Consider the following 12,186-nt stretch of genomic DNA (forward strand, 5'->3'; position numbering starts at 1 on the left):
GTGCTCCACAACAGGAGAAGCCACTGCAGCGAGAAGCCCGAGCAAAGCAACTACAGAGTAGCACCTGCTCTCCATGACTAGAGAAAGCCCACACACAGCAACAGAGACCCAGCACAACCAAAAACAAAACAAATAAATAAAGTTTATAAAAGAGAAAAGGGAAACAACGGTGTCTTCTTAGGCCCATATTGACTCTAAGGTGAAACTCATTCCTTGCTTCAGTGTTTCAGAATGGGCCCCCATGACAAACAAACAAGGAACCAGCAACCGGATACCAGGCAGTCACAGGTTGAAGAGCTTTTACTCCAGGGTTAGAGGGACTTTGCAAGGACTACTCACAGCTCCCCCATGCACACACCGCTCCTCACAGTCTCCCTTCGATTCCCTCCACAGGGCAGAGCAAACCCAGCCTCCAGTGAAGTGCTGGCTTTGGTGGGTAGGGTCTATAATCTTCAGCCCCAAGCACTTACAGTATTTTCTAAACACATTTCAGCCTCCCAAGTTGGGGTCCTTTTAATCCTTCCCCTCAGGGACACAGCTTCTCAGAGGGTAAATACCTAACCACAGGCATCTGGGGGCAAAACACAAGCAGCTCTGTAAGTTCTTTAAAGTGTTTGAGACAGGCTGGGATCTGGGACTTGGGACTCTTTGCTCTAGTGCTTGAATCTGGATAAATGTCTCCTTGAGCAACAAAATACAAAGAAATTATAAGGAACAAAAAATAACTGAGTGCTCGCTTCGGCAGCACATATACTAAAAAATAACTGTGAGCATGTGTTCAGTTCAGTTCAGTTCAGTCGCTCAGTTGTGTTTGACTCTTTGAGACTCCATGGACTGCAGAATGCCAGGCTTCCCTGTCCATCACCAACTCCCGAAGGTTGCGAGCATGCGAAGCTCGTGAGAATGTGTAGCTGGGGCAAACTATGTGCAAAAAGATACAAAATGATAAAAAAAAAACAAAACCACCCAAAACCCAACTGCCACTTCTGAAGTGCAGTCCTACGTGCTAAAGTTGCTTCAGTTGTGTCCGACTCTCTAGGACCCTACGGACTGTAGCCCACCAGGCTCTTCTCTCCATGGGATTCTCCAGGCAAGAATACTGGAGTGGGTTTCCATGCCCTTCTCCAGGGGATCAAACTCACATCACTTTATGTCTCCTGCATGGGCAAGCGGGTTCTTTATCACTAGTGCCACCTGGGAAGTCCCTGACCACTTCTGAAGAATCAAGAGCAAAAGCAGGCTCTGAGCACATCCCTGCACACATCCCACCAAGAGGGTGAGCAGACCACCCAAGCCGTCCCTCAGGCCCGACTCCCTAGATTCTCCCCTACCCTCATCCCCATATGAGGAACCAGCATGTCCCCAGAGGGGGAAGAGCGAGCAGGGGAACCAGTTGTCTTCGCCTGCCCCTGCTGCAGCTTGCATGCTTGCATGCTCAGTTGTGTCCAACTCTTTTGTGGCCCCATGGACTGTAGCCCACCAGGCTTCTCTGTCCATGGGATTTTCCAGGCAAGAATACTGAAGTGGGTAGCCATTCTCTTCTGCAGGGGATCTTCCTGATCCAGGGATGGAACCCTGCTGCAGCAGGAGCCCCAGTAAAGCCTTGCCTGAATTTCTTGTGTGGCCTCAGATTGATAATGCATTTTACTCTAAAATTTTGCTCAATAATGCATTTCTCCAAAATGGGAGAGTAAAACTGATGCTCCAGAAAGATATACTATGTTTACACTGTAGCTTCAAGTCCTGACTCTCACACACTGACTTGAAGCCATTGAGATATGTGGCCTTAGTTTGAGAAGCAAGATCCTGAGGCAGAGGGGTCTCTGAAGGCTGCAACAGGGAGGTGAAACCTAATACAATTATTTCAGAAAGCTGGAAAGGACTGCTACTCTACATAAGATAAGGCTGTGTATGCTGACAACTTTATTTTGGGCTGGCGTCAGTAACACTGATTGTCTCATGGGAAAATTGATTAATTATTTACTTAATAAATATAGTTTCCCAGACAAAATCTTTCCTCAGAGGGAAAGAGAACTTAAGAGGTCTTGGTTTGGAGAAAACTGGGAACCATTATTTCAACTTTTAAAGTAAATCAAAACATTGATTTCTATATGAATCTAAGTAAAAGGTTTCAAAGCCTTTAACCAGATCTGGATCAATCTCAAATGTTAATGAACAATTTATTGTGGTTTTAAACACACATTCAATCATTCCATTCTTGGGCAATTTGTACTGCTTCCTGTAACAAAACCAAGATAAAGTGCAGGGGTGAATTTCCCCCCTTGTTTGGCAAGAATCTCAAGGTAACTGCTTTAGGCTTCTGCTTAACTTTGCTAATAGAAATAAGAGGCTGGATCTCCCAGAATGTTATTAAGATGAATTAATTTTGTACTTTTATCTGTTTGTTTTAATGTCTGATAGAAGCAGTGTGATTATTCAGACTTTACCTTGTATTTACTTGGAACTAGTGAGACTCCGCCAAGTCACTCTCTTCCAATAAAGTGAGTTCAATATCTTGATGAGTGTTTACTGAGTATGTTCTGTGTGATAGGTATTGTGTTATACATAAGACAGAGATGGATGTTCTTCAGCAGAATGAAGCTTTTACCCCCTCCCCAAACCCTAGGATCCAGGTAAAGCAGACTGTACACTGGACACCAAACATGCCACATGCTCGCCCCCCTGAGCCTCTGTGTCTCCCTCTACTCCCCAAGTGCCCGCTCCCCACTTCTCACTTTGCTTGGGCTATCCCAGAAGGCTTCTCCGACATAACTCTTTGATGCAATGTGACCAGGTACGCTCATGAAAAGATGCTTAACATTCAGTCATTAAGGAAATGCAAATAGGACAACAGTGAGTGGTGAACTAAAAAAGACATAGCCACACCCCAACAACTGGAATGTGTGAATGTGACTTTATTTGGGAAAACAGTCGCTGCAGGTGCTATTAAGTTAAGGGCCTTGAGACGGGATCATCCTGGGTTACCCGGTTGGTCCCTCAGTCCAATGACAAGTTTCCTTTTAGAGACAGAAGAGAAGACAAAGGGAATTGGAGAAGCCAGGTGAAGATGGAGGCCAAGGTTTAGGGTCATTAAGCCTCAAGATAAAGAACACCTGGTGCCATCACAGCTGGGGAGAAGCAAGGAAAGAGCCCTCCCAAGAACCCGTGAAAGGGGTGGGGCCAGACAAAGAAAGACAAATATTGGGTTGGCCATAAGTTCGTCCGAGTTCTTCCATACCATATTCTGAAAAATTCAAATGAACTTTTTGGCTAACTCAATATCATATAATTTTTATGTGGAATCTAAAATATGACACAAGTGAACTTATTTACAAAACAGAAACAGACTCACAGACACAGAAAACAAACTTATGTTTACCAGAGAGAAAAAGCAGGGAGGGATAAATTAAACATTTGGGATTAAAAGATACACACCACTGTGTATAACATAGATAACCAACACGGACCTACTGTATAGAACAGGGGAGTATACTCAGTATCTTGCAATAACCTATAATGGAAGAGAATATACATGAAGAATATACATATTTATATTAACATATAAAAATGTACACATATAATTGAATCACTTTGCTGTACGTTTGAAACTAATACAGCATTTTAAATCAATTATATGTCAATAAAAATTTTTTTTTAAATTTAAAAAGTGATATAACCATATAACGGAACATTATTTGCCCATAAAAAGGAATGAAGTACCTATTCATGCTACAAATTCAACAAGCCTGGGAAACATGCTGAATGAAAGAAGCCAGTTGCAAAAGATCACATGTGTGATTCTATTTATGTGAAATGTTCAGAACAGGCAAATCTATAACAATAGAATGAGGATCTGGCTGCTTAGGGTGGAGGTGGGGTCAGTGAAGGAATGAACAGAGCGAAGAGGGTTGGGAACAGGCAGTTAACTGTTCACTCATTGCAAACAATAATTACTTATTGTATGATAGAATGATCCATTCTATCATCATCCAGGGGCTTCCCTAGTGACTCCGTGGTAAAGAACATGCCTGCCAATGCAGGAGATGTGGGTTTGATCCCTGGGCCGAGTATTTCCCCTGGAGAAAGAGATGGCTACCCACTTCAGTATTCTTGCCTGGAAAATCCCGTGGACTCCTCCCGTGGAGGAGCGTGGTGGGCTACTGTCCATGGGGTTGCAAGAGTTGAACAAGACTAAACAACCACCAACATCTAGATAGCAAACCTAATAACCAGGAAATGCAAGTTCCAAAATGAATGATTAACCTTGGTCTTTGATGCTGTGTTCTAAGAAATGTGTCCTTGCAGACTGAGGGGTAAAGTTCCTAATCACAGTTTTAAATCCTGACCCTTTTCCTAAAAGGAAGTACTCGGCCCCTAACAGCTTCCTCTGCTGATCCCTTCTCTCTCCTCCCTCTTCAATGTGTAAGGACTCAAGGAAGCTGCACGTCTGTTGGCTGGGGCCTTGCTTTCTGGCAGTTTTACCATCTGTCAGTTTTCTGCAGCGAGTCTCCCCACTCAGAGAATGAGTCTAATATGATAGTTGGAATTCTATCTTGAAATGATCCATTTTAAGACACAGTTTCAGGGGCTGGGAAAAATAAGGCATTTGGGATTAACATATACTCATCACTATATATGAAACAGATAATCAAAAAGACCTACTGTATAGCACAGGGAGCTATACTCAATATTCTGTAATAACCTATATAGGAGAAGAATCTGAAAAAAAATGCACTGTATCTAAATGCAGAGTCTTACAGTGGGAGGGTACCTCACACACAAGCCAGAGTCTCAGGGTCTGTGTGAGACACCCCACATCCATCAACCCCACTCCAACACATACCCAGAGGCTGGCCTGGCTTAGTCCCTTGACCAGCTGGAGTAGTTCTAACATCCTATTCAGCGTGACTTTGGGGGATCACAGTGGGGGTCACCGAGATTGCGGAGCAGGTTTAAATGGTCAGGTCCCTTTTAGTGGTGGGTTAGGAGTCCAGTAGTCAACCGAGCCCTCCCGAGTTGGGATATCTCAATCAAAAAAGGGGACCCAGCAAGGCTGGGACCTCTGTGGTGACTGCTGTCCCCACAGCTGCAGCCACTCTTCAGGGCAGCCTTCACCTGTCCCTTCTGTGGAGGTCGGTGGAGCTGCCGTCCCAGCTCTAGCTGAAGGCTCTGGCCACAATGACTGATTTAGGCCTGGCCATCTGACCCAAGGAGGTGGAATGGAACCCTTGCTGGACCTTCCTAAGAAAGGGACATCTCTCCCGCTGGTGCTGTTGGCCGGAGCAAGAGTGCACTGGTTGGGAGGAAGGCAGCCTGAGAGTGAGTCTGTCTCATCACTGTGTTCTTGAGGTGAGTCTTTAACCTTACTGAATCACGGTTTCCTCATCTCTACAGAGTCACAATACAACCGTCACAAAGCAGGTCTAAGGACTAAACCAAAACCTGTGAGACACAAAGCATAGCTTCTGGCCCTCAAGGATCCCTCAGAAACAGCATCAGTTTGGAAAGTGTTGGGAGGTGCCTTTGGCAGAGGGAGGAAACCTGTTCAAGTAAACTGATGCAACTTTAAAATTTCTCATCCTAGAACTACTGCCTTTCCTGGTCAAATTTATATCTTCCCTTCTGTTGACTATGCTTCTCTTTAGATGAATGAGTAATACAAATGAGAACATTCATGTCATTTCATTATTATAATTATCCCACTTAAAGAGGGCTAATTATCCCACTATCTACACAGGGGTTGGGGAGGGAAGGATTGGGAATTTGGGATTAGCAGATGCAAACGATTACACATAAAATGGATACAGCACAAGGTCCTACTATAGAACACAAAGAAATATATTCAATATTCTGTAACAAACCATAATGGAAAAGAATATATATATGTATGTATGGGTCTTCCCTGGTGGCTCAGATGATAAAGAATCCACCTGCAATGTAGGAGATCTGGATTTGATTCCTGGGTCAGGAAGATCCCCGGAGAAGGAAATGGCTACCCATTCCAGTATTCTTGCCTGGAGAATCCCATGACCAGAGAAGCCTGGCGGGCTACAGTCCATGGGGTTATAAAGAGTCAGACATGACTGATTAAGCACGCACATATATAGGTATAACTGAAACACTTTGCTATATACTTAAAATTGGGGGGGGGGGCTCCAAAATCACTGCAGATGCTGATTGCAGCCATGAAATTAAAAGACGCTTACTCCTTGGAAGGAAAGTTATGACCAACCTAGATAGCATATTAAAAAGCAGAGACATTACTTTGCCAACAAAGGTCCATCTAGTCAAGGCTATGGTTTTTCCAGTGGTCATGTATGGATGTGAGAGTTGGACTGTGAAGAAAGCTGATTGCCAAAGAATTGATGCTTTTGAACTGTGATTCTTGAGAGTCCCTTGGACTGCAAGGAGATCCAACCAGTCCATCCTAAAGGAGATCAGCCCTGGGTGTTCATTGGAAAGACTGATGCTAAAGCTGAAACTCCAATACTTTGGCCACCTCATGTGTAGAGTTGACTCACTGGAAAAGACTGATGCTGGGAGGGATTGGGGGCAGGAGGAGAAGGGGACAACAGAGAATGAGATGGCTGGATGGCATCACCGACTCAATGGACATGAGTTTGAGTGAACTCCAGGAGTTGGTGATGGACAGGGAGGCCTGGCTTGCTGTGATTCATGGGGTTGCAAAGAGTTGGACACGACTGAGTGACTGAACTGAACTGAACACAATATTGTTAATCAACTATACTTCAATGAAATTTTTTAATTAAAAAAAGGACCTACCAATATCTGCTGGTGTTGTTTTCCTACTTGATAGCCTCCAAAATGTAATATGCCGGGTTTTGCCTGTATGACCTTATTATTCAGAAGATTCGCATAAACCTCTGTAAAAACAATGCAGATAAGTATACCATGAGATGAGACAAAAAATATATATTAAGTGAAAGATCCTATCAACAAGGACTTCCTTTAATTTAGGGTATTTTATGCACGTGAAAGTTTCAGACAGAGGATACAGCTGTCAACAATTAATGATGTTCCACATGAACTGAACTGCTTCTCCCACTATTTTAACATTTTGCTTGGGAGATATTACCATCAGGAGACAAATTCACATTTGTTTTTTATTATCTATTAAAATAACTTGTTTTGTACACATTTTGTACAAGTCTTCATAATAAAACAAGTCTGTAAAGGACACACACTGTATAATACTGTGATTGTTATGTAATGAACATCCACTTCAAAGAATGCAAACACCAAGTGTTTCATTTTATTGCTGTGTATTTAACTGTTGCTATTTGCTTTCCTCTGAACTGAATTATAGTGTGATACAGAGTAATCCTAAGGCTCTGAATAGTAACTACTCTGGATGGTAATGTCTTAATTTGCTCTTGACATGTGAGTGTCTTCAAAACTTGCACCAGCTCTGCCGTGCTTCATGCCCCTAGCTCTGCCGTGCTTCATGCCCCTAGCTCTGCCGTGTTTCATGCCTGGCATTTGTTTATAATCCTCCATTGTTTCCATTTTGTAAAGATCAAGCCCAGGCCTGATTCTGACCAGCAAACTGCCTCCTTTGAAGTGAATAAACTGTCTAGTTTCTTACAAATGACAGCCTTTCCCCTTCGGCTGTACCCAAACCTTGTGAGTCACAGACACCCTGACCCCAGCCTCCACCCTCTGTGACTTTGTATTCCACTAAAGTGGGTGAGAAATGTTTGGTGGTGTTTTTGTTCCTCCAGCGATGAGCAGTCACTGTCGTCAGCTTTGGGCCAAACTGAAGGGCTAGACTAGGGTAAGGATGGTGTCTCAGGGGGACTGTGATAGGGTTGTCTGGTAAATTTTTAAGTATTTTTTAAAATTTTATTTTTATTTATTTGGCTGTGCCAGGGCTTAGTTGCAGCATGTGGGATCTAGCTCCTTGACCAGGGATCAAACCTGGGCTACCTGCACTGAGAGCTTTGAGTCTTAGCAACTGGACCACCAGGGAAGTCCAATTTTTAAGTATTAAAATGAACATTACTTGGTAATTTTTTTTTAATGCTGAGAGTTTTGTTTTTAGGACCACAATACAGATGTAAAGTGGGCATTGCCCTGTTAATACCCAGAAACAGTCAAGTATACTGACTTGCATTCAATGTGTTCTAAAGAAACAACAGAGCCACACCAAATGCTGCATGTCCCTCATTCGCGATGGGCCTTGAATGGTGAGCAGGAAACAATCTGGTTGAGACATAGAGATCTAGACACTGGGTGGCTACAGCTGAGCACCAACCCCCCACTCAGCGGAGTCACCCTGGTGAAATCACCTGGGCTTTTGGAGTCTCAGCTTCCCCAAGAGTAAAATGGAAATAGACAGTATTGTGATGTTAAGAGGGATTCATTGAGAATATAGGCAAAGAGATTAGCCTTCTACACTATAGCTATAGGGTTTACCAGGCTTTCGAGGCTAAGGATGTGCATAGAAAAAGGCAAGCAGGTGTGCATGCAAGTGGTCTTGAAGGAACAAGGAGTAACAGGTGTGGCTGGAAGTGGGGGATGGGAGGGGTGACAGTGGACAGTTTCAGATCCAGGCAAAGGGGGCCGAATGACAAGCAAAGAAACCGAAACGTTATTCTTTACATGAGAGGATCCCCTGAGAACATTCAAACAGGGTGGGGATAGGAGCCAGCCTGGACTCTAGGACAGAAAATGCCGGGGGGTGAGGGATGGATGGGAGGAGAGTGTGGCTAGGGAGGACAGCCTGGACTACAGCAGTCCTGGTGACATCCTGAGGACAAAGTTTGGACAGAGAACAAAGACACTTGAGGATGTGGAAGAAACAGAACTTGGCGATTAATTTTCACCGCAAAAGTCTACCAGTTAAGTGAATGGATCTAAATAGAACCATTGTTCATAATAACAAAAACTATTACAAGCCTGTAAAACAATATAGCTAAAGCAGCACCCAAAATTCCATTATGCTTTCTGGACTTTGGATCCTCTGGGAAGACCTGAATTGTAAAGCAAACCTGTTTTCTAACCACTTACTTGACTCTAGGAGATGATTGGGTACTTCTTTTGGTCTCTTGGGTTCCTCCACTAGGTTCCTTAAAAGGAGGGGCGACACATTTTGAAATGGTTCTTCAGCATTCTTTACTTCTCTGCTGGGGGTTTGCACCGCTGCCATTTTATCATGAAAAATGGAGTCTTCTTTTTTAAAGCCAAAGGTCATTTCCTGGGAAGAAAACAGTAGCAGTATAGTCATCCACAGAAAACCACACGCCATTGACAAATGTACCTCTTGTCACTGTGTGGTTTACTGTGGCTCAGGTCTTCCCCACCTCTCATCTCACTCCTGGCCACTCTGTGCCTACACAGGTTGTCCTGTTCATCTTGCGTCACACATCAACCCCAATGCCATGTTGTAACCGAAAGTCGGGTCCAGCTGTTCACTATTCAAAAGCCAATAAAGAGGCAAGGCTGGTGGAAAGGAAAGTTTGCTTTATTTTGGATGCAAGCAAACACGGGGCGATGGACTTCTGTCGAAAGGATGACTTACCACCCCCCACAACTGACAACAAATGGACAAGAGCTTTTATAGACGAAGGAAGGGGGCTACATACAGAAACAGCGCAGTCAGCTCTACCAGTCACCTTGAAATCGGTCATGCAGTGATCTGACCAGTGTCATCTTGATTGTTTTAAGTAACAGTTAATCTTCAGTTCTAGTCAAGTTGTTCCCTTTCTTTGAGGCCACTTCACTGGAGGTGGCAGCTTATGTCATAGTCATGTATGGATGTGAAAGTCATAAAGAAGGCTGAGCGCTGAAGAACTGATGCTTCTGAATTGTGGTGCTGGAGAAGACTCTTGAGAGTCCCTTGGACAGCAAAGAGATCAAACCAATGAATTCCAAGGGAAATCAAGCCTGAATATTCATTGGAAGGACGAAGCTGAAGCTCCAATACTTTGGCCACCTGATGCAAAGAGCCAACTCACTGGAAAAGATCCTGATGCTGGGAAAGATTGAGGGCAGGAAGAGAAGTGGGTGATAGAGAATGAGACGGTTGGATGGCATCATCGACTCAACAGATATGAGTTTGAGCAAACTCTGGGAGATAGTGAAAGACAGGGAAGCCTGGTGTGCTACAGTCCATGGGGTCACAAAGAGCTGGACATGACTTAGCAACTGAACAACAAATGTCATAACTACAGCCGGGTCATCATGTAGTTAACTTCTACCCGGTGGTGGTTTCAGTCTCTATAAGACAGCTCCGAGGATATGGCTCAAATTACCTAAAGCCCTTGAGAAGGAACTAAAGGTCCTTGACTTTGCTTTGCTATTATTACTCTGTCCTATTTAACAGCTTTCCTCTACTTTCGCGTTTTCTCACTTCTCTGATTGAACTTATTCTTTGGCTAAGTTTTCCCATAGACAAAAGGCAGGCTGAGGACATGGAAGGAAGGATATAGGGTTCTGCTCTGTTTCAGTGTCACGGCTCAAAACTCTTCGGTGGTCCTTAATTCTCCTTAAAAGCTTTTCTCAAAATGTAGTCCTGATGCTTTGTGAGGCTCTAGTGGCCAGTGAAGTTTGCAAAATGTTGAAGTCAGCAGTTAAACAGGACTCTTTTTTTTTTTTTTTCAAATTTGCTTGTGCTGGGTCTTCATTGTGGCTCCAAGGCTTCTCCAGTTACTGCACCTGGGCTTGGTTGCCCTGTGGCATATGGGGTCCTAGTTCCCTGATGAGCAATCAAACCCAAATCCCCTGCATTGGAAAGCAGACTCTTAAGCCCTGGACCACCAGGGAAGTCCCAAACAGGACTCTTCTTTATGAGATTTCTCCGAATCAGTTTCTTAGATGAATGCGACCATGAAACTAGGAGATACTGGCATAATGAGTCATCTTCCTGGGCCCCTCTGTGGGAAGAGGATGTGGAAAGCCACAGACCTCCTCCCCCGCCACTGGCCGCCTTCCCAGGAGCTCTGTTCTAGGACACCGGGTCCCAGCTCATGCATGTCACACCTTTTGGCAGACTTGCCTTGGGAGTCTGATCCTGTCCTTTGACGTTCTTTAGCAATTGCTGCTTTTACTGCTCCTCTGGTGTTAACCACCTATTACCTTGTGATGACACTTTACAAATCCCACATGTCTATATCTTCCACAGCTAAGTCTCTAAACTTGGGGGCTGCTCAGTGAAGCCCCTGAAATTGGATGTAAAATCATATGTGGATTTTTATGTGCCTTTTTGTGTGTGTGAGAAGGCTCATGGTTTTAGATTCCTTAAAGACTACAATATCAAGCAAAATACACTGACCATACCGAAGAAATGCTTAACAATCACTTTCTGAAACAAGTTTCTCCTTTCCCCTCACGGCCCATCCCCCTTCACTGTCATGGCTGAGGGTGCCCAGTCCTCAGAACAGCCTCCGTATTGCCCTCCAACCGTTCCTTCAGCCTTCCTTCCTCCAGCCTTCCTTCCCCTCCAACCGTTCAATATCTACCCCGGTTCACTATCCAGCCCTCTTCCTTCAAATTCCCTGCCTCTACTTCAGGGCGGCAGAATAGCCAAACGGTTGTCACCCGACTCCTACCCCAGGTCACTCACCTCCTAGGTGAACTGTCCCCCTTCGTCCCTCCTCCCCACCCCCTTCCCAGGCAACCCTGGTTTCGGGCCCCAAGCTCTGCGGAGCAGTCCCTTGCAGCCCTGCCAAAGGCCTGCTCGCGTCAGCGCCCCTTTACTCCAGCCCCTGCCCGGAGCACGGTCTACCCCTGACCCAGGCGCCACCCCCATCCTTATTTCACCCCTTGGGCCCTACCTCTCCTCCGCCCCCGCCCAGGCTGACTTGCGGCTGGACACCCTCTCCGGGCTCAATTCGCTGCCCACCCCCGCCCCGCCCCGGCGGTCCCAGGCCGCTCACCCCAGAGCAGGCTCCCGGGCGGGAATCCGCAGGCGCAGCCACCAACCCCGAGCGTCGCCATGACGACGCCGACGCTCCCGGGGTCGCGGCCGGACGCGACCAAACTCCCCTGGGACGTGGGGGGGGGGGAACCCCGGCAGCCGCGGGTCGAGGTCTGAAAGTGGTGGGTCAGTTCTGGGGACTTAGAACAGTCTCTGGAATCTGAGTAAGAACAGAGAGAGCGACTTATAGCGTGCGAATTCCCAAGGAATTCCCAAACGGAGACACAAACATCTGGGCACCTTGAGAG

At 45.3% G+C, this 12,186-nt stretch overlaps 1 protein-coding gene across 1 annotated transcript in view; it reads right to left on the reverse strand.

Annotated features, from left to right (window-relative positions):
- CFAP221 (cilia and flagella associated protein 221) overlaps positions 1-11,986 on the reverse strand; it is a 123,136-nt gene extending 111,150 nt beyond the window's left edge. Inside the window, exons 1-3 of the mRNA XM_055398550.2 lie at positions 11,898-11,986; positions 9,031-9,217; positions 6,784-6,884 (exon numbers count right to left, since the gene is read on the reverse strand). Of these exons, the coding sequence (XP_055254525.2) occupies positions 6,784-6,884; positions 9,031-9,214 (285 nt within the window). The 5' untranslated portion in view covers positions 9,215-9,217; positions 11,898-11,986. The remainder of the gene's footprint in view (positions 1-6,783; positions 6,885-9,030; positions 9,218-11,897) is intronic.
- Between the last annotated feature and the right edge of the window lie 200 nt (positions 11,987-12,186).

This window comes from Moschus berezovskii, chromosome 2 (assembly GCF_049115385.1).
Source record: "Moschus berezovskii isolate FMDL1 chromosome 2, NW_MosBer_1.0, whole genome shotgun sequence".
In the NCBI taxonomy this organism is placed as follows: domain Eukaryota; kingdom Metazoa; phylum Chordata; class Mammalia; order Artiodactyla; family Moschidae; genus Moschus; species Moschus berezovskii.